The following is a 27910-nucleotide window of genomic DNA, read 5'->3' on the forward strand; positions in this document are numbered from 1 at the left end:
CCATCCCAGATCCCCGTCCTGCCCCGCCAGGGCTGTGGGCCCACGCTATCCCACAGTTCTTCCTGGGAGCTACAGCCCTTTATTACCCTATACCCCCTTCCCTTGAACCTCCCTCGAGCTATATCCACTGGGGATATAGCTCCATCCTACCCTATATCCCAGCCCCAGGATCAGGGCGGTATGGGGATGATCCCAGGAGAGGAGCACCAGTCCCCCCGCCTTTTCCCACCACATCCTTATGCACACCTCAAATAACAGTTCCATTTTATTAAAGTTGATGCAAAAACATACCAATAAATAAAAGAAATTCCCAACAGTTCCATGTCTGGAGGAGGCAGAGAGCAAGGGGGTGTCATGGCCACACACCCCAGCTCTGCTGCCACCCACTGCCCACAAAAGAGACAATGAGGGGACACGCCCTTCGGCACTCCACCTCCCTGAACCGGATCCTTATGGAAAACCAATAGGTAAAACCACAGCACTGCAGGGCAGGACGGTGACACTCTTGGCGATGTCACCTGGACTAGGGCCGGCAGTACAGGCGCTCCATGGTGGCCACGCTGACCTTCTGCTGGTAGTCCTCCATCTTATCGTTCAGCTTCTCATAGAGCTGGGAGAGAGGCAGGAGTCACGAGGGATCCCACCCTGTCCCAGCTCGCTCCCACGCCATTCCCCATGCCGGTACCCACCACGACGCTGTTCTCGCTGGCACTGCTCTCCCGCAGCGCCTGCAGCAGCTGGTCTATGGCAGTGTAGGGAAGCCACATCGTGGGGGATGCTGGGGACAGAGGAACCTGGAACAGACAGGAACCCTCACATCATGTCCTCAGGGAACATCCCACCACACCCCAATGGTGGGTGAGCTCACCTCGATCCCAAAGTACTGGTGCCCTTTGCCCAGCACAGCATCCACGTACTCCAGGACCAAATCCACAGCCTCCTCCAGCAGATCGTAGTTCAGGTACAGGCGCAGCAGCTCAGCAGCATCCACTTCCTGCCAGAAAGAGGGAAACTCAGCCAGGGAATGTGACCAGGACTGGGACCACACTGAGAGAACCTGCTCTGTGTCACAGACATGTTTTATGAAAAATCCTTTCCTTAGGATTTTATCTCCTGAGAAGCTGAGAGACCTCAGAAACAAAATGTAAACAATTATTATCTGCTGCTGTGGAATGCAACAGGTGCATCTGTGATTGGTTAGTTGTTTCTAATTAACGGCCAATCACAGTCCAGCTGTCCAAACTGTCTCAGTCAGTCACAAGCCTTTGTTATCATTCCTTTTCTATTCTTAGCTAGCCTTCTAATAAAACCCTTTCTTCTATTCTTTTAGTATAGTTTTAATATAATATATATCATAACAAATCAAATCTTCTGAAACATAAAGCCAACATTCTCGTCTCTTCCCTCATCCTGGGACCTCTACAAACAGCACCACAGCTCTGAGCCTTGGTACCAAGCAAAGAGCACCTGGCAGGTGCTCTGCAATGCAGTGAGGGTGACCTGGCAGCTCTGGGAAACCTGGAGTTTTGGGGATTTTGGGGACAGCTGTTCTCACCTTGTAGCTGTTAATGAGCCAGTTGGGCAGAGGTATCCCGTGTGCCAGGAGCTTGCTGATGACGCAGCGATGGTACAGGCTGTTCTGGGATGGGTAACGCTCCAAGTAGGATGACAGCAGCCTCCAGGCTTCGTCTGTGGCACTGCAAGGAAACAGTTCCCAGTGGAACACGTGCCAGCAGCTCCTGCCCTGTCTGCGAGGCCATGGTGTGCTCCAGGTGATGCGGGGACAGGGTGGAAGCACAGCTCTCCCCACATCCTGTGCCCACAGTTTAGGCCTTAGGGGTTTTAAGGACCTGAGACCCTCTGGATCTGCGCAGAGCTCCTGTCTGATCCTCCTCCTCCTGAACTGCGGAGATAAACCTACCTGGACTCCTTGGTGGTGACCAGGGCTGAGAGTTGGTTGGCTGCCAGCCAGTCCCAGGCCTTTGCCTGCTCTGCTTCCCCTCCCAGCTGGAGCTTGATGCACCTGCACGACCAAAAGCCATGGGAAGGTGGGTCCCTCCAGAGCCAGCCCCTTCCCACCAGCATCAAGGTCCCTTACAGGACTATTCCCAACAAACAACACAGCTGGACTGGCAGGGAAAGAAGGCTCTTGGGTAAGGCTCCACACCCAAGTCCCTGCATCCCTCCAGCCCTGCATCCCCTGAGGTGGGAGGGCACCAGACGGACGTACTTGAAGGTCAGGCCCTCAAAGATGGGCGTCAAGGGCAGCTTGAAGGTCTGGCACAGGGTGATGGCTGAGTCGAAGAGCCCAGCCCGCACCAGCAGAGACACCGTTTCCTCAGGTGTGGAGTTGCCTGAAGGGGAGGAAGAGCAGGTAAAGCCTCCCCAGTAACACCCAGTGCTCACAGGGCCCTGCCCTGTGTTACTCATTCAGAGATGCAGCAGCAGGGTGCCAGCAGCCTCCAACACCCTGCAGCAGTTCTCCTCAATCCACAGCTGGAGGCTTTCCTGGCCTCCAGAGCATCCCATGAGCCCAGCAGTTATCCCTGAAGGGACTGGACAGAGCAGCTGTGACCCACAGAGCTGTCCCTGATGGAGCACCAGCTGGAGAGGGACACAGGTAGCAATACATGACAGGGAAATGCTGCTGCTTACAATCATTGAATTGTTAAGCTTGGAAAAAGATCCCCAAGATCATTGAGGTTAGGGAGAGGACAGCCTCATCACAGGCCTGCATCCAAGCATACATATTCTGGCAGCACAGAAATGTGGCACTCGGCTCCCTGCGTCACCACTCTGCCCTCAAAGCAGCTGTTCCATCCTTTCCCTGCAATCCCACACTGGGAAGTCACCTCCTCCTGACATTTAGAGGGGAAAGATGTGGACATGTTGTGTAACTTGTACCAGAGATACTAAAATACTCCAGGTGGGAGAGCTACACCTTCCTGCTTCCCAGAAAGGAACAACTTTCACAACTTTTTAACGCTGTTCCATGAAGCAGCATTGTCCAGGAGAAAAAATTATTCATCACTTAAAAAGGTTGAATTTCATGATCTTGAAGGTCTTTTCCAGCCTTAATAATTCTTTGCTTCCATTATTTCCAAAATGCCTTTTCTGTCCCAACTCAGAAGCTCATCCCACCCCCACTGCAGACCACCAGAGCTTGAAAAAGCCAAAAAAAAAAAGGTAAAAAAAAGCAGGGAAAACTTAAAATTGGTTCTCCCGATCTGCATCTCAGCCCCTGCAGAAGTCAGTGGCTGGATTTCATGGTAGGGATGAGAATTTGATGGTCCCTGGCAGCTTGTGGGCTTGCCTCTGGGACAGGACAGAGTGGCTGAAGCCCCCTCACCTGCCACAGCTGCTGCTGACACGTCGTGTTCCACCAGGGTGAGCCGGATCCGTGCCAGCAGACATTCCCTCTCCAAGTCCTCCAGCTCCAGGATCTCGATCTGGCGAGTGCCTGGAACAGATGATACCGGGCTCTCAGTACTCCAAAAAGGGCTCTAGGCACTGTGCAGAATGTCATGGAATCACAAAAATGGTTTGAGCTGGAAGGGACCTTAAAACTCACCCACTTCTGTGGGCAGGGGCACCTTCCACTAGACCAGGTTGCTTCAAGCCCTGTCCAACCTGGCCCTGGACATTGCCAGGGATAGGGCAGACACAGCTTCTCTAAGCAATCTGTCCCAGGAGCCTCAGCACCCTCACAGGGAAGAATTTCTTCCCAACATTCCATTTAGTCCCATCCTCTGTGAGTATGAAGCCATTCCCCCCTGTCCTGGCGCTCCATCTCCTGTCCAAAGCCCCTCTCCAGCTCCCTTGGAGCCCCTTTAGGCACTGAAAAGGCTCTGAGGTCTCCCTGGAGCCCTGGTAAAAGCATCTCTACAACCCTCTGCCATCCTAAGAGGATTTGTACCCCAAAAAGCACCAAAGGAATGATTAGGATTTGCTGACTCTTCCCCACTCCCTTGACTGTGCTGATGTCCTTGTCCTTGATACCATTGTCCTGCTCCTCCTCCTCCAGATGTTAGATAATATTTGGGAACAGCTGCTGCTTTGCCAGCCAGGCACAAAAAAAAAAAAAAAAAGAAAAAAAAACCTCTTTAGAAAAAGCAGGTTTAAAAATACCTGACCTTAAATTTTCCTACTGGAACACTGAGGATAACCTGATCCCACATCCTGGGCTGTGGCAGACACAGGCAGAGCTTATTCCCATCAGGATTTCCAAAGGCAAAAACAGCCTTGAAAAACTAGAAATTGGCACAAAAAGCTGGTTTTGTTTTAAATTACAAGTTACTTCCACTGAAAAAAAAGTGCTGTGAAGGCATCAAGCTGTTAGGAGCAGGCACAGGAGCTCCTTGGGGAATAGCTGTTCCCTTGGGGAAATTGCTGTATTTCTCAGGGAATGGTGGCAGTGTGTTGTTGGAGACACTGGGAGATTTAATGACCTTAAAATCCCACAAGTTATTGATGTGGTGGAGGCAGGAGCTGCCCTGAGCCATGTCCCAGCTCCCATGGGAGCTGCAGAGAGGCTGTGGAAACTCCAAAGGCATGGGAAGGACCAGGACTGGGCACTTACTGGGAACAGCCACGCACTCCCCATCATGGCTCCTCTTCGGGGACGCTCCTGGGCGCTCGTACTTGCAGGAAAAAGCAGAAAGAGGATTTATACCCACCTGCTTTCTGAAGGATAAATAATAAAAAAATAAAAAAACACTGATAGAATAAATCCCAACAAGAGCTCTCCATTTCAAGCCTTGATTTGGACCAGGGAAGCTGTGCAGTCCCTTGGGAATTCAGGTTAGTTTATCCCAGGCTATCAGGAACATCAGGATCAGGTAACCAGGCTGCAGCCACCACCTCCCTGAGTCCTGACTAGGATTTGAAACACAACTCCTGGGATTTGAAACACAACACTAACTCTCCTCTGGACTGGTATTCCAGCTGTTCACACTCCCCAAAACATTTTCTGTCTTCAGCACAAGGTGATATACTCCCATGTCTATCCACCAGCCCATTCCCAAAAGCTATCCCACTTCCTCCTGCCCTAAAAAGGGGGGAATGGCACAAGGGTGATGGATGGGATCAATGAGCAGAGCAAGACAGCTGGTCACAGGCAGCAGATAAGAAGTCCAATGTCTGTGCTCCCATCAGAAAGGATTCTGGAAGCTCCTCTTCAGGAAGCTCAGCATTCTCACCACAGCCCCGGAGGCCGGCTGCACTATCCAGGCGTATTCCGGGCGGATCAGGCGCAGGCAGTTGATGGCAGCCAGGAAACAATTCCCCTGCTTCTGGAGCCCCCGCAGCGTCCGCACCTCCCTGCCCAGCCGCATGCCGTACTCAAACATCACCGTTCCAGCTGAAACCAGGGAAAAGCCATCAGCCACCAGCCTGGAGAAAGAGGCCACACAGCTGGCAGGGCAGGGAAAGGGTGTCCCAGCAGGTGGGCAGTGCAGGTGCATCCCAAGCTTTACCTTTCCGGTAGTTGTGCCGGTACACGTGGAAGGCGTAGAGCAGCTCGTAGTAGTTGTGAGTCATCAGATCCACGGCCCGAGCGTGGGACTCGATGATCCCAACGACCTGCAGCACACAGAGGCTCCAGTGGGTCCATAACACCCTTTAAAGGGAGGGTGTGCCCCCCACAAGCCGTGATTCCAGAGCAGGATTACCTCATTGTGCAGGTTCACGTAAGGAAATTCCACCAGGTCCTGGAGCTGGGATCGCTCGCACAGAACCACCACTAGCTGGCGTAAGCAATCCAGCTGCCTGCAGAGGGAAGCACAACCCTTTGGAGGAGCAGGAATAACCCCAGGAGCAGGAACAAACACGGGATTTAAGCCACAAACAACCACTCTGTGACAAGCTCCTGCCTTCCAAATGAGCTCTGCAGGGTTTTTCCTGGCTAAGAACCAACTTAAACCTTCAAGTTTCTCCTGTACTGGAAACAGATATCTTCTGGAAAGGCCTCTCTCAGGAGGGCAGTCTCCCTCCCTCAAATAGTTAAAAAGCATTCCTATTTCTCCCCATTATTGCAATATTTTTCTCTGCTAGGATAAAGCTTTCCCTAGCCAGTTCACTTCCCAAACTGAAATCTCAACACAAGATCTTTTTCTTAAGCAAAATCAACTAGGCTCCTACAGCTTTTAAACATACAGTGCTACACACATGATCCTTCAGTCTCTTCCCTGTTTTTCTTCCTCTCATTTTCCTCTTTTGAGAGGGTGCCAATCCGAGGTGTCCTTCAGATGAACATCCAAAAATGAATTCTATATTTTAAAGCCACCTCTCACATTAACTTAACACAGCAGTCATGCCCTTCCCTAAAGTGTTGTTTTCCTTTCAGTTTCATAGAAAAATGGGACCATGGACCTCCACAACAAAGATAAGCCTGTCACCTACCTGCCTGGATCTGGGTTTTGTGTTAAGGCTACATAGGCTTCACTGTTGTGCCCCAAATCCAAGTGATGTTTGAAGATGCAGGTCCTCAAAGTAGCCTGAAAACAGCACAAATCAGTTATAAACCCAGCAAGAAGTTCCCGTGGAAGAGGTTCCTGAAGAAACAGGGAAAGAAGTGGCTGTACCTGGCTTCTCCAGTCATCTGCTGATTCCATGATGGCCAGGGTGGCCAGCTCGATGACCAGCTCTGGCAAACCCAGCATCTCCAACAGGCGAAGGACCTGGAAGGCAGGAGGGTTTGTTGTTGTTTGTATTTTAGGAGCTGTTCCTGCCCCTAAAGTCTAATCCCTTAAATATCTTTAAAGGGGAATATTTGGGTAAACCGCAGGGATCTGGATGAAATCCCAGCACAACAGGACCAGATTGTAGCTTCTCTGGAGGATCCACCTCTGTATACGGGGGATTTTTGAAGCATTTCAAGCATTAATGATTAGTTTTCTGAATCCTAAATCCAGGGAATCCCTCACCAAGAGCCCAGCTCCAGGCTTGCAGCCTGCCTGAACCACAGCATTATGCAGAAGATAGATCTTATCTCAATTTAAACATATTCATTTTAATTTGCCTCAGAGCTTAGTAACCCTTGCCTCAGGCAGCATCTTACATCGAGCCTGGACATGCCTGGCTTCTGCTTCCAGCAGCTGGATCTCATCCTGCCTTTTTCTGCTGGATAACCAACAGGTGGAAAGTACCTAAATTTCACATACTCAGCTTGTCATTACTCCCAAACAAAGAAAAGAAAGTACACATTTCACATTCCAAAAGCTAAGTTTTCTGAGGCTCAAGTCACTTCCCACAAAGGCAGGGATGGAGCAGGAATTCCCTCTCCAGTGTGGGAGGACTTGGTGCCAGTTCAGCTGCTCAGCACTGTACCTTGTTGTAGTACTGCAGGCGTGGCGTGGAGACCACCTCGCCCTCCTCGGGCTGGATCAGCCTGTCCAGGAACTCCTCCCTTCCCACCTCAGAGGCAGCTTGGCAGAAGCAATCCAAAGCCTGGAAGCAGACCTGGAATCAGCTCGCTGTCCCCTCAGGAGACTGATCCACCTGCTGTTCAGGTGAGGGGACAACACTGCCTGTCCCAAGCTTGTGAGGTCTTCCCAAGAGCAGATCACACCGTGCCGCTCCAATTCCATCTCTTCCCAAGGGGATGGGATTGCTTGGGAAGGCTGCTTCCTGTGCACCTCCCCCTCCCAAGGGAAAAGGTCTCAGACCCTGGGAAGGAGATGAGGGAAGGCCTCACCTTGTGTCCTTCCCCCATGACCAGGTAGCACCTGCCCATCATGAAGCAGCAGGAGCCCATGTTCACGTGGCACCAGGGCTGCAGCAGTCGGATGTATTCCTACAGGAGAGAAAGAATGGAAGTTTGGATTCAGGTCAGCACTCACTTGTGATCCACAGGCAGCCAGGACCAGCTCCTTTAGCTACTGTGTTCAGGCAAATCCCGGTTCTCCAACTCGAGAGCCAGTCTTTCCAACCCCACAGTCCCTTGGACGCACTGATCATGAAATCCTGGAATGATTTGGGTTGGAAGGGAGCCCTTAAGCCCATCCAGACCCACATCCCTGTGAAAGCCAGGGACACCTTCCACTAGACCAGGCTGATTGTCCAGTCTGGCCATGAACTCTTCCAGGGATGAGGCAGCCACAGCTTCTTTGGGCAGGCTGTGCCAGGGCCTCAGCTTCCCTACAAGGAACAATTTTTTCCAGTACCCCCATCTAGCCCTGCTCTCTTTCAGTAGGAAGCCATTTCCCCTGTCCTGTCAGTCCAGGTCCTTCTCCAAAGCCCCTATCCAGCTCTCTAGGAGCTCCTTTAGGCGCTGGAAGAGGTTTCCAGGAGATCTCCTCTGCAGGCTGAATGTTCCCAGCTCTCCAGAGCAGAGCTGCTCCAGCCCTGTAAGGGGGAGATATCCCCCACATGCTCCTGGGAAAAAAACTGCTCTAAACAGCTCCAGTGTCTGTGTGGAGCACCTCAGAAACAGCTCCCAACACAGTCAAAAATCAGACAGGATTCTTCCTACATCCTGTTGCAGGGACAGAGCTAGGGCTGCAGTACAATGGGCAGGACAGGTGCTAGAAGGGGAATACCTGTGCAGGAGAGGGCCAGCAGCCAGGGAAGCACATGGATTACAGCATATGGGAGGGAGTGCTGATGGCACTGAGGGCACAGACAAAGTGAAATGACCCAGCCTGGGCCTGTGCCAGCACAGCATCCTCGTCATCCTTGGAGGAGCAGTCATGTCCTGTTAGCAGGGCCGTGGGACTCAGCAGGAATTGGGAAGAGAAACCAGGACTTGGAAGCCAAGTCACCTCTACAGGTGCACAAACCACCAGCACCTCTTGCCTCACCTTTGCTGGCCATGAGTCCTCTCAAAACCATGTGGTGACGTATCCGGAGCACAGATTCACTCCCTGGATTAGCAGCTACAAGGGATAAATCCTGCTCCAGCTTGTCACACACAATGAGCAACACAGAGAGCTTTGGCCCATGTCCCAGCCCCCTGCTCTGTCACCAGACTGCCCCTGTGCCCGTCTGCTCCTTGCAAGGAGCCTCCTGTACCCCCCCAGTTCAGGTCACCATGCTCACAGCAAAGCTGTTGTTATCTCCCTGGGGTCAAGGCACTTAATCCAAGTTTCCGTGAGCGACTGGGATCAGGGAGAGGAACAGAAGGCAGTGGGGAGGAGGAGGAGCCAGGCTCTGCAAAGATAAAAGCCTGGAGGAGACACCAGTGAGGCGAAAGAAATGCGAGGAGATTCAAAGCCTGCACATATGCCAGGAGGGAGAATGATGCTGCTCCAATCTTGACATTTCCTGGCTCAAAAGCTCTGAAGAATTGAAATTCTTCTCTCAATTCTTCTCAGCAGCAACACAAAAGGAAGCAATTCAGCCCCCAGGTATGAGGGGCTGAGAGGATAAAAGGTTCTGCTGAAAAACAGGTCACTAACAGCCTGCCTGGCCTGCTGCCTCCAGGAATGCCCAGACTGGGATAAAGCTGCACATCACGTGGAGCTGCAGACAAGGAACTGTGCGGGTCAGAACTCGAGCACAAGCAACTCCAGCTTCCAAGAGCACAGGGAGAAAGGTGGAAGAACAGTGATCTGAAATACAGCAGTCTAAAACCCCTGGAAATCAGGAGTTCACCGTCCCTGCTACTAGGATGCCAGGAGCAGCCAGGGATGGAATGATGACAGGTGTTTCTAACACTGTTTTTTTATTAATAAGGACATTCAAGAAATAAATCAGTCCTTTCTGGACTGAAGAAATCCTTCTGAAGCCAGGTCCCATGGCAATCCCAGGCAGAGGTGGTACAGGAAAGGCTGTGGGCACACCAGCTGCCAACAAGCTCTAGGATTGCTGGGATATTTAAACAGGCTCTGCAAAGATGTTTCAGGAGCGCGGCGTCACGCGGTCAAACAAGCCCTGGGAGAATAAACTCCTCCACAGAAAGGGAATAGCATAAACCTGAGTATCTGGATGCTCTTGAAAACAGATGAAAGAGAAAATGCAGAAGATGATTCCCCCATGGCAGGGGAGTGGAATGAGATGAGCTTTAAGGTCTTTTCCAACCCAAACTGTTCTGGGATTCCACAATCCTAAATCACTCCCCATCAAACACTCTGTGGCATTGTCTCAGCTCAGAGATTAGGGGTGGCGGTTTTAAACTAAAACAGGGGAAATTTACACTGGATATTGGGAAGAAATTCTTCCCTGTGAGAGTGGGGACACCCTGGCACAGGCTGCCCAGAAAAGCTGTGGCTGCCCCATCCCTGGCAATATCCAAGGCCAGTTTGGACAGGACTTGGAGCAACCTGGGACAGTGGACAGCATCCCTGTCCATGGCAGGGGATGGAACTGAATGAGCTCTGAAGTCCCTCCCAACCCAAACCATTCCAGGGTTTCATAACTAGGGGAAAGCAGAGCTCCAGCACTTGGAAGGATGATGTTTCAGGGAGGTTTCCAGCACCTGTGAGAAGCTGGCATGATGCACTCACCTGGAGCTGGGTGTACTGACAGCTCCCCATCAGGCACTCTGGGAAGAGGAAGCTGGGATTGCTGGGCCATCTGAGCAGAGGTTAAGGAACACAGGACAATCCAGTCTGGAAGCCAACATGCCTCTCATGCTCCGTTTGTGGGGGGGAGAGGAGAGAAGATTAAGCTGCTCTTTATACAAATCATTATTCTGTAATAAGATTTATCCATATTAGAACAAAATCACCAGTACATCTAATCCCCAACTCCTGTTACCCTTCCAAATCCCCCAGCATCCCACCAAGTCAAGTAGTGAGAGCTTAGGGGCTTAAAGTCAAAAACTCAAATCCTTTATCGTGCATCTAAACAGGATGAAATCTGTGAAATCTTAAAATACCCACAAATCCCATTAATGCCAACAACTTCACTCGTTCAGGAGGTTTGTCTTGGAAATTTGGAGGTCAAAACCTGATTTTGGAATGGCAGGAGGCTCAGTGGCAATGGATTCACAGCCAAGGATACAGGAGAGGCAGAAAATCAGTCACTATTGAAGTGATAAGGTGGGGCCAGTTCAAACTTGTCTCAGCCAAAGAGGTGTTTGGTTGCAAGAAGAGTCTGGATATGATGTGTTTTCTGGCCACTTCCTGAAAGAAGAGCTCCACGATCGTTTGAGGGCCAGACACTAAAAGTAGAAATTAAAGGAACAGTGAGTAGAGAGCCTGCAGTAGAGATGCCAGGTTTTCCATCCTGTCCTGTGCTCATCAGCCCAAGCAGCACAGATTAAGTCAGGGCAAACCAAAAACACGTTCCACACTCCAACTTGTTGGTTTTGGATTTCTCCTGCTGTCTGGTTAAGTCAGAGGGAGCAGCAGGAGATCAAAGTGCCCCATCCTGCAGTGTTTATTAACCACAGCTCAATTAAAACACACAAAAAAAGGCTCTGCTCCCTCTCCACTTGTTATTCCCAGCCCAGCTGCAGCTTTCCAGCATGACAGGGCTGAGGGAGTGCTGAGCTGGCTGTTCCATTCCCTCCCTCCTCATTCCAGCACCCCAAAAATCCCCCCTCACTTACTGTTCCCAACGCCTCTCCCTGAGCTGCCACCTCCTTCCCTGGGTTTCACATATTTCTTCCCCAAGAACAGTGGCCAAACAGGACTTTCCTCACGAGCCAGCCAAGAAATAACCCACGACACCAGCACACACAAAGGATGTTTTCAACTCCCCTGACATTTCCAGCTGCCTCCTGCACCCAGACTCTCCATCAGGGAGAGCTCAGGCTCTGAGGATCACCAATGTCAGAAAGTGGAGAAAGCTCTTTCCCAGCTCCCACGTGGCACTGCTGCCTGTTTGTCCCAGATTTCCCCAGCTCCCTCTGAAGTATCTCAGCCTCCAAGTGCTGACTAGTCACAGCAGGCTCCTACCTGCATGTTTCCTTCCCATCCCTGTTCACCTCCTCCCTCTGGAACCACTTCAAGGCCCACATTTCCCTAATTAAGCAGCCTTATGTTCTCCCAATAAAAAGCTAACCCAAAAGTTACATCTTTACAGCAGAACTTAAAAAATATGAACCAAATATCAGCTGCAATGTTTTGGGGAGGTATTTTCATATTTTTAAATGCATTTTGAGCAAGTACTTGTACATTTTCATGCTTCCCTGAGCTGCTGCTCTTGGTTGCTGTAGGGTAAAGGGTGGAGAGCAGGACAGGTTGGATGGAACAGGTTGCTCTGAGCAACTCCAGCTAGTGGAAGGTGTCTCTGCCATGGCAGGGGGTGGAACTGGATGAGCTTTAACTGGTCCTTCCAATCCAAGCCATTCCAGGATTCTGTGACAGACCTGGTCTGAGCTACCACAGCCACTGTAAAGTACACGAGGGGTAAGTTTGGCTGATGCTGGCAGGGTTAGAATGACAAATTTTTGGCTCAGTGAGGCATTCCCATCCTTATCAGGCTGAGAGTAAAACCTGAGTTCAGTGCTAAGATCCTTTGTTGCTGCTTTGTTGTTGGCTTTTTTTTGTGGACAGCCTGACAAACATCCCCACTTAAATCAGGGTCATTCAACCACACAGTCCATTAGCTCCCTGCATAAAGCACTTCCCTTAGGTGGCAGAGTCAGGCTTAAATAACTGAAAGGGAGAGTTGATGATCCGTGGACACCTTACCCAGTTTGTGTGGTGTCAGAGCAGTGGTGTCTGCTAACTCCAACACAGAGAGATGCTGCAGATTAGATTCCCTAGGGAAGAAAGGAGCCATCAGTGAAGAGACAACAAAACGCCTCCCGCTTTAACTGTGCTCATTGTTCAACTCCTACGGAGCACAGAACAGCGAGGCCTCACAGGGCAGATTTAGCACAAGGCAGAGTCAGCTCAGAACATGGAAGGGAAAAAAACCCCTCCCCAGTGCTCCTGGAGTGATACTCCCACAGGAACCACCTGCTTTCCACACCAGGAAGGGCATTTCAGGCAGATTAAGGAGGACCAAAGGCAGGTGAGGCAGAGACTCACAGCGTGTCCACGGGGACGTCGGAGGCCAGGCACTGGCTCGCCCACCGGATCAGGAAGTAGGACAGCAGCAGGGGAGAGGTGCGGTGCAGCAAGTCCTGCTGGGACTGGAAGAGCTGTCCCCCTCCCAAAACCATCTGCAAGGAAAGCCCAGAGCTTGGCACACTTGGACCAACAGCAGGACAAGAGAGCGGAACCAGAGAGGTTTGTGGCAGGCCCAACTTGTCCCTTCTGCAAACAGCAAGGTGCTCAACAGCCTGGCAGAACTCAGCCCTCCCAGGGAACCAGCAGGAACTCTTGCCCCACGTCTGGAAGTGTTCAAAGCTACAGTGGAAGGTTCTTGGGGAAACCTGGCCTAGTGGCAAATGGCCCTGCCCATGTGAGGGGCTTGGAATTAAACAGTCTTTAAGGTCCCAACCAACACAAAGCATTCTAGGATTGCTGTCCCTGACACTGAAACCGTGGCTTTGCCGCAGAGATCGCCTCAGGGTCTCCATAAGCTCCAGCAAAGAGTCACAGGAGATGAAACAATCCCAGCTTTTGAAGGACACAGGTACATCAAGGTGGGAAAGCAGCAGGTCACATGCCTCATGGTCTGGGAGAGCCCAGCTCCAGAGGGCACCTTGCAATGCACCTTAAATGCTACCAGGATAACCTTATCCAGGAAAAAGGGATTTATTTTCAACCAGGAAACTGCTGGCTATTTCTAAGCAAATAATATTGGTTTAAACAAGGCTGTCCTTGTCTGGGGACTTGTTCCACATCGCTGAGTCCATCCAAATCAGCAGCACCTCGCCTCACGTGGCCTCAGGCCGGGTGGGACAGACCCAGACCAGTCCATCCCACCATTCCAAACACAGCTACCATCGTGGGGGCTGTTTGCTCTGGCTGGAGCAGCTTCCAAAGGGCTGAAACTGCAACCTTGGAGTGTGCTGCTAGAGAACAGAGCTGCCATCACTGCTGGGAGAGGGACAGGGCAGAGGTGGAAGAGCTGCATGTGTGCTGATTCACACAGGAGGAGGCTGGAATCCATGCCCTCCTCCCACAAATACAGCTTGGCTTCCTGCTTCCTAGATGTTCATAGAGGAATAAAGGGAATTAGGCTGCTTTGCTCAGGAAGACAAAAGCAGCTGGAGGAGAGAGCAGGACCTGCCCAAGCCTCGGGCTATTCCAACAGCCCTGTGGGATGAGACAGAGCTCCGCCCTGCACCAGCGGCAGAAGCCCACGGGATCCCAGGTGCCAGGAGCTGTACTCACGGGATCTCCGAGGCGCAGCAGGAGCTGCTGGAGGATGAGCAGGTCCCGGCAGAGGAGGAAGCGCACGGAGCAGATCTTGGCCACCCCCCCGCACACCACGTGCGCCGCGGTGCTGCTGCCGAACAGCTGGGACAGGCTCATGCGCGGCGCCAGGTGCGGAGCTGAGGGGAAAAGCACCCAGGTGAGGCAGGAGCCACACAGGCAGGAACCATTCCCAGGATAAGGGCACTTCCTAGCGTTTCCCAGAAGCTGCTGAAGAGCTTTCACCTCTTTCCATGTCGGCGTCAGTCTCGTAGTCCATCTCTCGGATGAGCAACCCAATGGCATGGATGGGGTTCCTGATCTCCTGCAGTTTGCTGTGGATATCCTCCATCACATTTTCCCTGCGACATCAAAAAGATCCTCATCATCATCATGAACAGCAACCTGAGGTTCCAACTGAAGAGGGCTCCCTTACACTCCCTTCCAGTGAGGATCAGTATCTGATCAGCCTGGACATTCCTGACTGGAATCCTTGACTAGCTTGTGAGTTTTATTACAGCGCCTGCAGGGACCAGTCTATTTATTCCACTCCCACAGGCTACCAGGAAATAACAGCCAGATAGCTGGCATTCCACAAGGAAACAATTTGGGTTAGCACAGGAACCACACAGGACCACAAGGTTTGACCAAGGCTCTGATCTCTCCCTTCTGTCTCCAGGCACTTCTTTTCACACCTAACAGGATTTTGTGCCTCCTCTGCTCTCAGGGCTGTGGATGGAAGACGCTGCCAACAACTCCAAACCACGGTCGTCCCTATCCCTGGAAAAGTCTCCTGCAGCACAGGGCAAGGAGCCCACGCATCTCAAACGCCCTTGGATGACAGGCAGGGACAGCTCTGGACAATCCCAGCTCAGCCACTCTGAGAAGCTTCTGGAAAACCCATCTCCTTACGTGTCATTAGCTATCAAGTCCTCCAGGATCTGCTCTGCAGCCTTTTCTGGAGGCTGGAGGCGGGAGCAAGCCATTTCCATGATGAATGCCATTTCCATAGAAATTGATTCTCCGATCAGGCGAAGGCACTGGACAAGACAGACAACATCACGAGACATCTCCAAATCTGCAATGAAAGAATCTAACTGTGTATTTTCCAAGAGATTTCCAAGGGAAGGTGGGAAGACCATGCAAAAGCCAGTTAGTTCAGCTCCTATCACCAGTAACAGCAGACAGGTCCCAGTTCCCTGTGCCAAACCTTCCCCAATAACAATGAGGCTGAATTAAAGCTCACGAGTCAACAAGGGAAAGATTTGAGCTTTATTATTCAGAAAATAAAAAATGATGCAACAATAAAATACTTAAATTCCCTCTAAGGGATTTTTTCCAGCCACAGGTTGAAAGAAAATAAGCAGCACAAAAAAATATATCCTGAAGAAAATGGCTCAGCTCAGCTCAGCAATCCTTTATGGGTCAGATTTTAAATTAAATCCCATTTTTTGGGACCGTGACTGTTTAACACAGCCAGGGGAGGAACTGCTGGGGCTCCTGCTGAGGCTCCCAATCCAGCTCAGGCCTCCAGCTTTCCTTCCCTCTGCTCCACAAAAAGCTCAACCAAACAGATGACGATCCCACTTCATAAAAATATATAAAAATCACTCAAGCATAAAAATGGAGCTTAGGTAACATTTTCCATTGCCTTTTTCTTAGTGAAACAGCATTCCAGGGCCAGCAAAGCACAGAGGGCACTGTGGTGACAATATTAATGACATGTTTTCCATACTCTGGCATTCACTTCCTGGACACAAGGAACAGCACAGCCCCTTTCCACAGCTGATGTGAAAACATTTCATAAATCCTGGAACGGTTTGGGTTGCAATGGACCTTAAAGCCCATCCAGTCCCACCCCCTGCCATGGGCAGGGACACCTTCCACTATCCCAGACTGCTCCAAACCCTGTCCAGCCTGGCACTGGACACTCCCAAGGAGTGTCCACAGCTTCTCTGGGCACCTGTGCCAGGGTGTCCCCACCCTCACAGGGTAGAATTTCACCCAACCCAAACAATTCCATGATTCTACTGGCAGCCTTGACACTATTTTCTAATTGCTGGTGTGAGCATGATGGCAAATTTCACAAAAGAACTACCCCTGCAAAGCCAAAATAAAACTATTTTCATGCAGCTATGGATCAGAAGCTCTTCAAGGGATCTCTATGGAGATCTCTGACAGGAGGGGAGAAACTCCATGTATTCTCACCTTCAAAGATGGCAGCATCATCCTCAGTCAGGAGGTGCTCGTTGGAGAGGAGATACAGATGATCAACCAAGGAGCAGGGCACAAGGAAGGACATGGAGCCCTGAAAGGTGAGGAGAAAGTCCTTGAGTTTCCCAAATCCTCTGCAGAAACTTGTTCAGGGAACCTCACCCCCACCCAGCCTCACCTTCTTTAGCAGGCACACCATGCTGGTATAGGGGTTCAGGTGCAAGGCCAGGGGCCTGGAAAGAGCTTCCTGGTACTGCAGGCAGCAGGCATAGAACTTGGACCAGAATTCCACCTGCAGCTGCCAAAACTCCTCTGGGGAGCACTCGTATTCTGTCACACTGCCCTGGAACTGGTGGGGGCAAAACAAGGGAATCAGGAACAGCCAAGTGAAATAAGAGCAGGATAAAACAAGGGAATCGAAGCACAAAAAGAACATAGGGATCTCTCAGGCAGGTCTCCTAATAATTGTTATTTGGAAGATAATCGCTCTGTTTTGGATTCTCTTCCAAAATGATGTGCAACTGCTCTGCAGGGGTGGTCTGGGCACCATGGGATGGGTGACCAAAGTGCACACAGGGAGCAGAGGCAGAACAGCCAGGATTCCAAAAACCCAAGAGGGAAAGGAAACCCCAGGCAAGAAGGATGAAGACTTGTATTTTTTTTTAAAAAGTTACATCATTCTCTTTGGAGAAAAAAAGGATAAACTGAGGTGTGGGGTCACCTGGCACCTAAAATATCATGACACCACGTACAACACAATATCCTGGAAGGAAAATCCATCTCACCTCATTTTCCACAGCTAAGGTGACCTCTTTCCTTAACTCATCCCACGTTAGATCCATGTGCCTCTCAGTTCCTTGAGAAAAGATCTGCAAAGCAGCACAAGAAACTTGGGTTTTAAGGCAAAATAAAAGTCTCAACAAAGGTTTAAGCAGCACTCAGTGAGGTAAAGCAGGACAAGAGCATCAGCCAGCACTTTGTGGGATGGAAGTGTTAAAAAAAAGGTCTGGATGCTAAATTTGGGATACATGGATGTGTGGCAATGTGCAACCACCACAGCTCAAGAGATTTAAAATGTGTGTGGTGTGGCATTTAGGGAGGTGGGTTAGTGGTGGCCTTGGCAGTGCTGGAGGGAACTGTCAGACTCCACCACCTCAGAGAGCTTTTCTGACCTCAGTAATTCCATGACACATCCTGACAAACAGCACCACAGGGCGCCGAGTCCCCATTCTCCTGGCTACATCAGCAGGAATGAAAAACAAGCTCATCAACTTGCTGTGCTATCCGAGGGGGAAAAAACCAATTATCTGGATTCCAGGTTCCATCTCCAGCTGTGGGCACACAGCAGCCGCAGCCCAGCAGCCACCAACTCACTCCAGGGACTCCCCATGAAAACAGGCCTGGCAAGAGCTCCAAGGAATCTTGCTGCCTCACATCTAAAGGGCCAGGAGGATGAACAGAGAGCATCCCAAATTCCCTCTCACTTACCTGCAAAGCCTTCTGGATAGCTGCATTAGTGAACCGGCCCGGCATGAAGAGATATTCCAAGTAGATTTCCTGCAAAAAGATCGTCACTTAAGGAAGCTCAAGGATGAGGAGAACATTTAAGCTGCTGTTTCTGGTCTTTCCTCTCATTATCATCATCATCCCCTGGATCTGTGTTTCTGTCCATACCCTGCTCCAGCCTGGGATCAAAAATGGCTTCCTGCACACTCCTGACTTTTATTCCCATTCTCTCTCCTGAGTAGCCTTGTTATTTTTGGCTCACCCGGGGATCCTGATCCTGCCGGACCGTCACCTCCTCCTCAGGGAGCGGCTGCACAAACACCTGGTTCCACTGGCCTGCAACATTCCTGCAAGGAAACAAACCTGGAATCAGCTTGGCATCCACCTGAACCAAACCTGTGGCTTTCATCAGCAAAAACAACCCTCTGGTTTTTCTGGGTTCCACACCCAGAGGGTGTGGAAAAGGAGGTTTGTGCAGTGACAAGGGACAGATTTTGGCAAGAGAGGTTAACTGTGGCATTCCTAGCCATAAACTGATGGAACACTTGGTTGGAATCCTTCATTTAATTCAACATTCTCCCCATCCCATAAACTCACAGGCAACTCCCAGACTGACTAGGAGCTTCTTCTAAAATTTGCACACTCACAGCATTTTTCATCCACTGTTCAACTCCCTGATTCTGCACCAAGCCATCCTCTCAGCTTTATATTCAGGGATGATCCTTTCCTATCACCATCTCCCCAGAACATGTTTTTTCCTGGAAGGGACCACCTGGTTCTTTTGAAGGAGCTGTGGGGAAGCACAACACTCCCTCTGCCATGCTCAAACTCCACTTTCAGCAATCCTGCTGCCTGGATTTTTGCATTTTCCATGTTCCAACTTGAGTATAAATCTCTGAGTGGAGGAGTTCTGTCAGGGTTTTTCTGCAGTTATCCCAGTGATCCATGCCCAAAACTCACTGCTCAAAGTTGATGTATTTCACAACAGTTTGGTTCTCCTCGTTGTGCCACAGTGCCCAGATCTCAGCCGAGGTTAAGGCAAAGTCAACCAGAGTCTCCTAGGAAAGAGGAAAAGAGCCAATTTCCTTTCTTATCCCCAAATTAGAACACAGAGAAAGGTGGGTACTTAACAGCAAAACATTCCCCTGTGGAATTTAACAGGCTTTGGGAATTGTTCAGTCTGGAAAAGAGAGGGCTTTGGGGTGACCTAACTGCCCCCCTCCAGTACCTGAAGGAAACCTATAAGAAAGATGAATAGGGAATTTCAACAAGGGCTTGGAGTGACAGGGAAAAGGGGAAACGGCTCCAAACTGAGAAAGAGGAGATTCAGATGGGATATTGGAAGCAACTGCTCCCTGTGAGAGTGCTGAGGCTGCCCAGAGAAGCTGTGGCTGCCCCATCCCTCAAAAGTGTCCAAGGCCAGGTTGGACAGGGCTTGGAGCAGCCTGGTCTAGTGGAAGATGTCTCTGCCCACAGCAGGAGATTGGAACAACAAGAGGAGCTTTAAGGGGTTTCTTCCAACCCAACCATTCTGTGACTCTGTGATTTAAATCCCAAAGTCCAGGACTCTTCCTCCTGGGGGCCAGGCCCCAGCTCTCACCTGTGAGGAGAACAGGGAGGAGATGTGGTCAAGGCTGTAGCGGTTGCTCTCAGTGCTCACCAGCTGGAAGACACAAAACTACAAAAACGCCTCATAAATCATTTCCTGAAGGACTAAACCAACACATCTCATGGAGCATCACCATTCCAGTCCATCTCACTGCCTGGTGCTAGGGGTAACAGAACCTGGAGGACAAGAGAGGTGAGCTGAGCACACCACTGGACCCTCTGCACAGAAATCCTGGCTTCACCCTTCTCCCCAAGGACACTTATCCCTGCCTGGACCCAAAGGACTCCCAAGTCTTTCCAAACACTAAACTTGAAAAACTGTAAGACCACCACACCCAGCACTACCAGTGACCACAAGATGTGGGAAAAGAAGGGGACTAAGGTGGGAAAACCCCAATTTCTCAGCTGCAGGCCCAGCTCTGCATGTTCTTCCCAGAGCAGAGCACTCGTGGGACAGCAGGACTCATGTTACACACTCTTGTTCTGTGTGGGAATTCCCTGGAGAAAGGGATAAGCTGTCCAACAGATGAGCCTGGTTTGTGCTGTCCTTCCTCTCTTGCTAAATTTATCCTTCTCCACAAAAAGTTCTCCCCAAGTTGCAGAAGCATCCACATGCTCCCAGGAGCCTGGTGTAAACACACCACCAGCATTTCCATGCTTTTAGCTCCTGTTGGACCTTTCCTTTTCCCACGGCACATCCACTCTTTCAGAGCAGGAGGTAAACAAGTGAACCAGCCCTCGTGGATCAGTTTAGTCACACAGGGAATTCCACTCCCAGAACTCAGGCACACATATTCCCCAATGCTGGGGGGGGTTGTTTATTTAGAAACCACCGATCCCTCCAGAGGGCCACACGTGAAACTTTTCCCTTTTCTTGCCTTCCAAACCCAAGCCCTAGGGGAATGACTCCTCATCCAAGAGGCTAAAGATCCCAGGGCTCCATACCTGCCCTCGCTTGGGAGCGTGCATGTAGACTCCCAGGTAGAGGCCCAGGGACTGGGAGAAGGCCAGGCGCAGGCGGTGCCCGGTGCCGGCCGCCAGCCGCAGGTCCCGGCTGACCGGCATGAACTCCAGCAGGTCCGCCACCATCAGGCACATCTGATCCTGCAAACAACCAAAGCAGCAGGAAAGCAGCTTAGGAAACAGTCTGGATTGAGAAACTGCTCCTCTCCTTCCCCTTCAGAAAACATCTGCCCAGAACTTTGCACAACAGATGTGAATTACGGCTCCGTACGCTTACCTGAACCACTCCTTGGCTTCTCCCAGCTCACCTGGGCCCCTGCCCACCAATCCCATGGGCTGCCAGAGCCCAGGCATGCAGGAGACAGCTTCCCCTCCCTCCCAGAGCACATTCCAGTGCCACTGAGCCGTGAAAGCACCGTGCTGCTCCATTAGCTCTGGCACTCAATATCTGGAGCAAGAGGCTTTTATTAACTTCCTATTGACAAAGACACTTTCATTACTGCTGTACTGCTGAAAGCAGGAGAAAATCCATTTGGGATGGCTCCTTGGGCTTCAAAGCACTCCTGCCTGCCTTCCCAAACGCTCCAGTAGGTCTGGAGGAATGTGTATCCCAGGAATGTGCATCCTGCAGTTGAGACAGCCACACGTACATTGCATGATGGTACACAGAGTATCACCATACAATACCAGAAGGCTCCAACCCATACACAGTAACACCTTACCACATCAGAGGTGTCTGCCCATACAGAGCAACATCATCTCACCTCCAAAAGCTGCAAGCATCTGCTCATCTTGTCCTTCAGCCTAACCTTTCATACCCCTTATTGCTGATGCACTGCACATGTGAGCCCTCTGTTCCCTTGGTGAATGGTCAGTAACCCCTCAGCACTCCATGGCTCATCACCTCCAACACTGCTCACCTGTTCACAGCTGTATCCCATTGGGGATGAGGCTCAGGCACAGCCCCACTCCCAATTCCCACAACCTGTGTGCCTACAATTCCCTTTTTTTTTTCTTTTAAATAAATGCTATGTCTACTATTTCTCTACAGGGCCCTTGCAGAAGAAATAGTAAGCATGGTACAAGTATCTGTTTTGTAGGTTCCACTAACTCCAGAATGCAGCCCTGTACTGACCCTGATTCACTCTCTAAACTTGCATATTATTAAAATCTTTATACTCACATTTATAGAATATTGACAATATCAATAGCAATTAGAATAAGCCAAAGGCCAAACACCAGGACATCAACAAAATCAACAGCTATACAATTCTCCCAATAGCTATACAACCTTTAACAATATCAATAATTATACAGCTATATAATTCCAAGTTATCATTCTTTTGCAATTGTTAATAAAATAACAGTGAGATCAGTGTAGAATGGATAAAATGCGAGCACAACCCTTTGTCTACATAAAACCTACTTTGTAAATACATTTACAAAACTAGATCTAACATGGATAATATGCAAAGACAACCATCCAGTAATAAAAACAAGAACAAATTCCAAGACAGAACATTGCCTAAGCTGCAAACAAAGCCCAACAAAATGTGAAACACCAGGAAAAGTTGAGCTCAAGTCACCAGGTTGGTGGAGGGCTCTGTCATTTCCACAGCTGGGCTCCCTCATGCCATTTCCATTTACCCAAACAAGGATGATTATTGACACAGAGAATATGGAATCACTCCATCCAGGCACTGTGCTCTGAATTTCTCCCTCTGGGAAACCTGCTGGTACCAGTGCTTGCACTCAAAGACAGCAGGATCCCCTGAGGGGCTCAACTGGCTGGATGACTGCAACTCAGTATTGTTCTTTTCCACAGTGCTCCTATCCAGGGAGCAGTTCCTTCCCACTGTGCACCACAGGTATTCCAATATCCCCTCCATACACTGTAGTTAGGAATACTTGGGTCTTTCAAATATCCAGGTTTACAAAGAAATTCAGTATAGTCACCTGATGTGGAGTACAGTTTGGTTTATGCAACCCAATTCAGCTCAATATTGTACTGCCCATATCTTCTTCTGATGCTGCACAGGACACCAGGCAAACTGGGGGGCTTGTCCACAGCCCACTAAGACAGGTGATTGTTGGGAGATCCTTTCAACATGTAGAAATGTGGGCATTTGTATTCCACAGTATCACTGTGTTGATATTCTTGCAAGGGAAGACAAGAAGCTCTGCAGTGTGAATAGCTGGAGGTGTGCCACATCCCCCAGCTTGTCCTTTGCAGCTCTGTCCAGGTCCCACAGTCTTTTCCTAACTTCTTTCCAAACACTAAATGCAGTACTTGCATCAGTCTTAAAATCTTATGACTTTGCCCATCGTAAAAGACTAAAAAAGGCATAGTCAGTATTCTCAACTCCTTCTATTTTCCACAAAGCTTTCCATGTAGATAAAACACTCTGTTCTTCACTTGGTAAGTTATTTCCCATTATGTCCTCAGCAGCTCAACTGCACCCCAGGCGTCAAAATCAGTCTGGTCCAGACCAGGCAGCTTCTCCTGCTGCTCTCACCACCAGGCTGGCTCTGTCTCAGGCTGTACCTTGCCCTACAGCCCAATCCTGAGTCACATCAGGGTCACCAGAGGTCACAACATAGGTCTCAACCACAGCACAGGCTGCAGTTGAGAGGGCCACTGTACACAGAGTATCACCACACAGTATCAGGAGGTGTAAACCCATGCAGGGTATCACCCTACCACATCAGAGAGCTTCAGGTGTCTGCCCATACAGAGCAACATCATCTCACCTCCAAAAGCTGCAAGCATCTGCTCATCTTGTTCTTCAGCCCAACCTTTCATACCCCTTATTGCTGATGCACTGCACATGTGAGCCCTCTGTTCCCTTTGGTGATTGGTCAGTAACACCTCATTACCTTCAACACTGCTCACCTGCTTTCCACAGCTGCAGCCCCCACTCCCAATTCCCACAAACTGTATGCTTACAGGAATGAGGCTGGGCAGGAAACCCCTCACTTCACTGACAATGCTACAAACACACACCACGACTGTTCTCACATACTGTCCCAAATCCCAGTGTGCAGAAGCCACAGCCACAATTTAAAGGGACACAGATCCATGCCAAGCACTCATCTGTGATTCCCTGGGCTTCGTTTTGCTCCCCCAACCCCAGGTTCTGCTCACCTTGTAGGACCACATGCGGAGCTTGTGGTCCTGGCAGAGGGCAAAGAGGAAGGCATCGTGATCCAGGCAGTGCACCGAGAGGCTGACGGGCACATCCGAGGGGCCGCCATCGCCCCTGGAAAACCAGAGGTTACATCAACACCTTCAAAGAAAATTCTCCATCCCTGCAAGTATCCAAACCCAGCCTGGACACTGGTCTAGTGGAAGGTGTCCCATCCAGGGTGGGACTGGATGAGCTTTAAGGCTCCTTTCAACTCAAGCTGTTCCAGGATGTCATGATTCTAAAATCATGGCAGGTGCACAGATCCAAGGCAGTGGGGTTCTTCCATTGTGCTTAAATCCAAATAAACCACTAGGTGAGATCAGGAGAAGGGAATGTTTCAGCATCCACAGAGGAGAGGATATCCCACCACACCAGTGACACCAAGTTTTTCACTTGCTTTGGTGGAACTGAAGCAGATTCCCATTTCCCCATCCCCAGTCTGGTACTTGCAAAACACAGGTGAAGGATCCAGAGGGAAAAAAGGATCCAAGCAGTCCTGGCATGGATCCTGCCAGCCCTGACAAGGACCCAAGAAGCCATGAGCAAGGATCCTGACAGCCCCAAATGATGCCTTGAGTTTTAGCTTTCACGTTTTCCAGGTTCCATACTGCATCAGTATAGAACTTAAGAAATGTTAGCAAGTTCTCTTCCCAGTTTAGTTAGACAACACAATCCTTTTCTAACCCAAGAACCAAGGACACCATTGCAGCTTCAGGCCCAAAAAGTATAAAAAGCAGCAAACTGAGGAGAGCAATCTGTAAGGATGGATCCCGCTAGGATCCTGGCAAGGATACTGCCAGACCCTGGGCAACACCCCCACAATGGCCAAAGTCACTCAGGGCATCAAAGGACTCACCCCCACTTCCAAGAAAAAGGATCTAGGACTCAGCTCTGCTCCCAAAGCCACCCTAAAGATCCCAACCCACCACGGAGCATCCGTGTGATCCCCACGTAACCTCTGCTCGTCAGGAACACGCCTGGCTCCTCAGCACCAGGGCAGAGTAATCCCTAATCCATGCTGGCTGCGAGCCACATCCTGGGCAAATCCTTGAAGGCCAATTACTAGAGAACATGTTCACAGACACATGGAACAGCAGGACCCTGCTAATCCAGCATTCCACTCCCAACTTCCGTATTCTGATAGCTCTTGTGACCCCCTTAACTTTGTTGGGTGGAGTATTTATAGGTGCCTGTGTGGCTCAAGCTAAAAATTCCAGGTGAGGGGATCCAAAAGCCAAAATTAGCTCAGTTTATCCATCCCCAGGCACTCACCTGATGGCAGTTGGCATCCAGCCTGTGAGGAAACGCTGTACCACCGAGCTCTGCTTCAACTCCACAACAGAAACACTTCCTTCAAAAACAAAAGGAAAATCAAAAATGAAGATAAAGTGAAACTCCAAGACAGGAGAGGGGTTGTAGTGCCCAATCCTTACCAGGAGCATCAGGAGGAGGCAGCTTAAGGACAAAGATCCCTCCTGAGGCAGAGGGAAGGGCAAACAGAGCCTCCCCCTCACTGCTGAGCCAGGCTGCAGAGGCCACAGAGTTGGGAGCCAGCCCTGGCACGCTGGGAATCACGTAGTAATTGGAGGGATCCCTGATGTGGATCTTGCTGATATCTGTAAACACGGACTGCACTTGGCTCTCTGTTATCAGCTCCTGTGGGGAAACAGGAGAAAACAGCCTGTTGTGCCAGAGGAGGTTTAGGTTGGGTATCAGGGACAATTCCTTCATGGAAAGGGTTATCAGGCACTGGAACAGGCTCCAGTGGTGGAATTCCCATCCTGTGTGGATGTGGTGCCTGGGAACATCGGTGGCCTTGGCAGTGCTGGACTCCATAAAACATCAAATCCTGAGCACACATACCTAACACGCAGGGGGAAAAAAAAAAAAAAAACACACCAGACATCGATGGAATGGCAACTGTCTCCTTGACTTTTCCAGTAAAAAATCTCTGGCATAGCTCAGAGAAAAACTGCTGCTGACACATCCCAGGAAGAGCAGCTCTGCCACAGCACAGGGTCATCCCTTGGGAAAGCTCCCCAGAGTTTTAAAAGCAAGAGAGAAGCTCTCCAAGAGAGGAGAGGATCTTGGTAAAAAGCAGGCACTAGAGGAAAAGTCAGAGCAAATGGGAAGAAGCACAGAATCCTGCAATGGTTTCAGTCAGAAGAGACCTTAAATACCATCCAGCTCCAATCCACATCCACGGAATGATGGTAAATGTGATATAAACCCTGGCAAGGATCTATCTGCCACGTAAAATACAGATTCCAACCCAGACAAAATCAGCCTGCAGCCTTTTCAGCTGAGGAAAAAAAAAGACAATCCAACCAGGAAGGGCTCTGGAAAAGCTGAGGCTCAATCCCAGCAGCAGCTCAACTCCAGTGTCATGACACAGGCTGGACACCCAACCAGCTCCTGAGCAAAACACAGCTAAATTCCCCAAATCTCCACTTTTCTTCTTATTCACGCTATATTTTGGGTCGCCTACCCCTTCCCAAGCCCTCCCTGTGCTGACAGGGTCCCCTGCCCCGGTCCGTGCGGCATTCCCGGCACTCACGCTGCGGTAGAGGCGGGCGGGGTGCGGGAGCAGCAGGCGGTGCACGGTCTGCGCCGTGAGCAGCAGCACCACCAGGTGACTCTGCACCTCGCACAGGTGGATCCCGCCCGGCAGGAACGGGCAGCCCTGGATCCGCAGCCGCACGGCGTTGTTCAGCAGGTTCACGTCCAGGGACTCCTCCACCAGCTCCACCGTGTCCCCCGACGTGCTCCTGCGGGAACAGACGGGCAGAGCTGAGCATGAGGAGGGTCTGAGAGGGGAGAGATGAGGATGAGGAGGATCTGAGGGAGCGGAGGGTGTCAGAAGGATGAGAAGGGAGAGGTGTGGATGAGGAGAGTCTAAGCGAGGCAAGGCGGACGGGGGCGTGCACTCACCATCGCACCCAGCGATTCCTGGTGGCGGCCCCGAGCTGCGCGCTCTCTTGGTAGCAGAAGCCGCCGGCGCTGTCGCTGTAGCGGCCGGCGGGGAGCGGGGCGATGCCGGGGGGCACGAAGCTCAGCTCCTGCGGGGATCGCGGCGGGGCCCGGCCGGCCGCGCTCAGCTCGAGGCAGCTCCGCGCCGCCAGAGCCGCCGCCATCTTGGGCCGCCGCGTTCCCGCCTTGGCCGCGCGGGGCACGGCGGGAAGGGGAGGGAGCGGGCGCCCCCCCGCGGGCGGGAGGACGGGGGCAAGAGGGGACAGGACGCCCCCTGGCGGGCGGGAGGACGGGGGGCAGGAGGGAGAACAAGGGAGGAGAGGGGAGGGCTCGGGGCGGGAGGGTGGGGAGAGGGTCTGGGGAGAGGGATCGGGCATGGAGATGTGGGAAGGGGACTATGGGGAGAAGGTGTGGAGAGGGGCTACAGGGAGAAGCCATAGGGAGAGTGGATATGGGGAGAAGGTAAAGGAGATTTGGGAAAGGGGTTTGAGGAAGGTCTATGAAATTTGGGGCAGGACACTGGGGAACAGGACAGGAGGTCTGGTTTAGTGGGAGTGTGCGCCCTCAGCAGCCCCGGCAGCTTCTGACAGGCACCTGTGGCCATGCCTCATCCCAGGGAAGCAGCCACTGCCGCCTTCCCGGGCATGTCCAGCACACCGGACCCAGCACTGGCAGAGCACATGTTCCCATACTGGTGCGGGCAGTGGTGACCCCACCATCCACGGATGCCACAAGTCCCCCCACAACACCACACAGTGCCAGTGCCAGCGCTGGGCCTGCGCAGGCTCCTGCTCCACTTGGAACAATCCGGCCTTTGAGCGGATCCAGGGCCGGCGCACGAGGCGCCCGCCTGCAGAATGGGCCCATTCTGGTGGCAGGTGCCATGAGGGGCCGGGGACTCCAGCTGGCCCCCAGCTTTACTGGGGGGGTTGGAGCCCAGTTGGATTTGGCACACAGTTGGATTTGGGGGCTCAAGTGTCACAGCAGTGCCAGGGCCGTGTATCAGTCATGGAAGGGGCTGAGGTGGGATGGAGGGGCACTGGGACCAGGCTTCACCCGGGGCACCCTCCCGCCTGGGCACAGAGGGGTGCCCTGCATCCACCTCGTGCCTGGCGGCAATGGCTGTCTATGTCCCCGTATGTGTCCCTGTCCATGTCCCCTCGGGCAGGAATGGAAGGTGACCATGGCTGGGGCTGGGACCCCTTCAGGTACCCGTGTCCCCTGGGAAGGGATCCCACGAGCGACGGGATGGCTGTGGGCTCCCGT

The 27910-nt window shown here is 51.3% G+C and overlaps 1 protein-coding gene across 1 annotated transcript; it reads right to left on the reverse strand.

The window, feature by feature from the left end:
- Positions 1-247: 247 nt before the first annotated feature.
- Positions 248-26838, reverse strand: NUP160 (nucleoporin 160). The gene is made up of 35 exons (XM_064715162.1): positions 26606-26838; positions 26232-26442; positions 25108-25330; positions 24947-25025; positions 23632-23746; positions 20469-20627; positions 19516-19593; positions 18876-18973; positions 18178-18262; positions 17898-17966; positions 17195-17278; positions 16588-16758; positions 16404-16503; positions 15108-15273; positions 14442-14557; positions 14175-14335; positions 12921-13054; positions 12579-12649; positions 10942-11101; positions 10443-10512; positions 7694-7792; positions 7327-7446; positions 6582-6677; positions 6400-6494; positions 5670-5766; positions 5475-5580; positions 5199-5359; positions 4580-4640; positions 3350-3460; positions 2231-2354; positions 1922-2023; positions 1556-1697; positions 869-994; positions 690-794; positions 248-610 (listed from the first exon to the last, which is right to left on the reverse strand). Exons 1-35 carry the CDS (start codon positions 26806-26808, stop codon positions 524-526), a joined length of 4185 nt encoding a protein of 1394 aa, XP_064571232.1. The 5' UTR covers positions 26809-26838; the 3' UTR covers positions 248-523.
- Between the last annotated feature and the right edge of the window lie 1072 nt (positions 26839-27910).

Source organism: Zonotrichia leucophrys, chromosome 5, assembly GCF_028769735.1.
Source record: "Zonotrichia leucophrys gambelii isolate GWCS_2022_RI chromosome 5, RI_Zleu_2.0, whole genome shotgun sequence".
NCBI lineage: Eukaryota > Metazoa > Chordata > Aves > Passeriformes > Passerellidae > Zonotrichia > Zonotrichia leucophrys.

Coding starts and splice junctions, on each gene's coding strand:
- NUP160 (XM_064715162.1), bottom strand. CDS start 26,808: ATGGCGGCGGCTCTGGCGGCGCGGAGCTGCCTCGAGCTGAGCGCGGCC. Junction 7,447..7,693: donor TCATGGGGGAAGGACACAAG/GTGAGGCCTTCC, acceptor GTCTGCTTCCAG/GCTTTGGATTGCTTCTGCCA. Junction 6,495..6,581: donor CAGATGACTGGAGAAGCCAG/GTACAGCCACTT, acceptor TGCTGTTTTCAG/GCTACTTTGAGGACCTGCAT.